At 37.7% G+C, this 2,929-nt stretch overlaps 1 protein-coding gene across 1 annotated transcript in view; it reads left to right on the forward strand.

Moving 5' to 3' along the window:
- LTN1 (listerin E3 ubiquitin protein ligase 1) overlaps positions 1-2,929 on the forward strand; it is a 51,314-nt gene that overhangs the window by 4,813 nt on the left and 43,572 nt on the right. Inside the window, exons 2-3 of the mRNA XM_032277088.1 lie at positions 1,181-1,384; positions 2,214-2,312. Of these exons, the coding sequence (XP_032132979.1) occupies positions 1,181-1,384; positions 2,214-2,312 (303 nt within the window). The remainder of the gene's footprint in view (positions 1-1,180; positions 1,385-2,213; positions 2,313-2,929) is intronic.

The following is a 2,929-nucleotide window of genomic DNA, read 5'->3' on the forward strand; positions in this document are numbered from 1 at the left end:
ACAGAGTCTCACTCTGTTGCCCCGGGGGGAGTGCAGTGGCACGATCTTGGCTCACTGCAACCTCGGCCTCCCAGATTCAAGTGATTCTCATACCTCAGTCTCCTGAGTAGCTGGATTACAGGCACCCACCACCATACCTGGCTAATTTTTGTGTTTTTTTTGTAGAGATGGGGTTTTGCCATGTTGCCCAGGCTGGTCTTGAACTCTAGGGCTCAAGTGATCTACCCGCCTTGGCCTCTCAAAGTGTTGGGATTGCAGGCATGAGCCACCCTGCTCTGCTGGTATGAGCAATTTGAGTCACACATTTGGATAACTGTTGGCAAACATCCTTATAGAGAAATAAGAAATAGATGAGTTTAGATGGATTGTGATGTCTGAAACATTTTCTCTTTAGATGACAATAAGTTAATTTATTTCAGCAGTTCAAATATTTCTTTGTATCAACCTCCTAACTTTTAGTTGAAGACTATTATATTGTGTATCAGTCAAACAAATCACTGAGTATGATTCAAAACAAAGGAGTCTGTCTTATAGATTGACCACTGTATTGATTTTTATGGCCATAATAATGCAATTTTAGCCTAAGGAGGCTAGGCTAAGCTTTGAGTATGTGGAAATGAGTGTATCCATCCTCAAGGAACTCTCAGTCTAGCAGCAGCTATCATTAGACCTGGGCCATTGTGATTGCTTAATAAATACTTGTTCAATTTATGAATGAGTGAAAGGATGGGTTCTAGAGTTAATTTTACATCATTACACAGTATACGAGAGTGTATACATACTATTTATATGAAAGTTGGAAATAAAAAAATTCATAAAACAGCATTTATGAAAATTTTACCACGTGATACATTGTGATTTTAAAAATTATCAATTTCTTTAAAATTCTGTCATGGTCCATTATATTGATATTATGAGCCAATAATGGATTGTATCCATGGTTTACAAAACATTCTAATATTTAGGAAATGGAATAATTCCTAGGATCAGTATTGATGGATTCTTGGCGACAAAACCATTAGTCTTTAGGGAACTTTGCAATGGATGAAATTTTAGGCTAGGAAAAAAGAAAATAGAGTAAAAGCTCATTCTGACCATGGGAATAGCCAAGGAATTATAAAGTAAAGTTTTGAACCCTTTCCGGACTGTCACTTCTTTTTCTCCATAATTTTCTTATCAGCCTTCAAACAGTGGCCGAGCTGCAGAACTCCTTGCCAAAGAACAGGGAACAGTGCCTGGATTTATTGGTTTTGGAACATCTCACAGTGACCTGGGTTACGTTCCTGCTATTCAAGGAGCTGAAGAAATTGACAGTCTTGTAGATTCTGATTTCCGAATGGTGCTGCGGAAACTTTCGAAAAAAGATGTCACCACAAAATTAAAAGCAAGTTTACTTGTTTTCATAAAAATTATCAAGAAAATCCCTCTGTTAAAAGGAAATGTCATTAGCATATCTTATGTAAAGGAAAATGAACAATAATTTATTGCTAAGTTCTTTTACAATTGTACTTTCTTCTTTCTTTTTTTTTTTTTTTTGAGACAGAGTCTTGCTTTGTTGCCAGGCGCCAGGCTGGAGTGCAGTGGCGCAATCTCAGCTCAATGCAGCCTCCACCTCCTGGGTTTAAGCAATTCTCCTGCCTCAGCCTCCTGAGTAGCTGGGACTACAGGCACACACTACCACGCCCAGCTAATTTTTGTATTTTTTTTTTTTTTTTTAGTGGAGACGGGCTTTCACCATGTTGGCCAGGATGGTCTCTATCTCTTGATCTCGTGATCCGCCTGCCTTGGCCTCCCAAAAAGTGCCGGGATTACAGATGTGAGCCACCATGCCTGGCCTACAATTGCACTTTTTTCTGATACACAGTCTTAAACTTAGTTGATATTTATTTTCTAAATTGTAAATTGGTTTGTTACACTAAACTTTTTTGAACTGCTTTGGAATTTTGGCTGTACAGTTTTTCCCATTAGGAAATGTAACTTTGACCATGTAACTTTAAATTGAGGTTTTTTTTTTGTTTGTAGATGTTTTATTTTTTAAAAAACACTGTAGAGTTTCTCCCATGGTAGCCTGTGAAGGAGCTCTTCAGACTAGTCTCATAAACAGAAATAGTGTATTCTCCTGCTACATAAAATAGACAAAGCTTCCAGAACAGAGTAATAATAGCCAATATTATAGTTGTTAATCCTTAATGATGTTAATAACTTAATTTTAGGCTATGCAGGAATTTGGAACCATGTGTACAGAGAGAGACACAGAAACTGTAAAAGGAGTTCTTCCATATTGGCCAAGAATTTTTTGCAAAATTTCACTTGTAAGTATTCAAACTTTGCTAGTTTATTTCTGTTATATGTTTTTGGTTGGAGTCATGGAGACTCTCAAATTTGTAAGGTTGATTTTTGGTGAGGGTTATTAAATGTTAGGTCAGCCTTGTTATACAGATTGAATTATTAACACTTGAGAAGAGTGTGGAAATAAAAAAGATTGGGGCCTGGTACAGTGGCTCATGCCTATAATCCCAGCACTTTGGGAGGCCGAGTTGGGCAGATCACTTTAGGTTAGGAGCTTGAGACCAGTCTGGCTAACATGGTGAAACCCTGTCTCTACTAAAAATACAAAAATTAGCCAGGCGTGGTGACGGATGTCTGTAATCCCAGCTACTTGGGAGGCTGAGGCAGGAGAATCCCTTGAACCCAGGAGGGAGAGGTTGCAGTGTGTCAAGATCTCATCAGTGCACTCCAGCCTGGACGACAAAGAGAGACAACGTCTTTAAAAAAAAGAAAATTACTGGACTGTGTTGGGTTATGAAGAACATTGAGGAAGTCTGTTTTCAGAAATTAGGTTATTACTAGAGAATTATCCAGGTGCTTTCCAGTTTTAATACATTTTGACAATTATTATTATTATTATTATTTTTTTTTTTTTTTTGAG

This window comes from Sapajus apella, unplaced genomic scaffold, assembly GCF_009761245.1.
Source record: "Sapajus apella isolate SASKATOON/1434 unplaced genomic scaffold, GSC_monkey_1.0 scaffold8, whole genome shotgun sequence".
Lineage (NCBI taxonomy): Eukaryota > Metazoa > Chordata > Mammalia > Primates > Cebidae > Sapajus > Sapajus apella.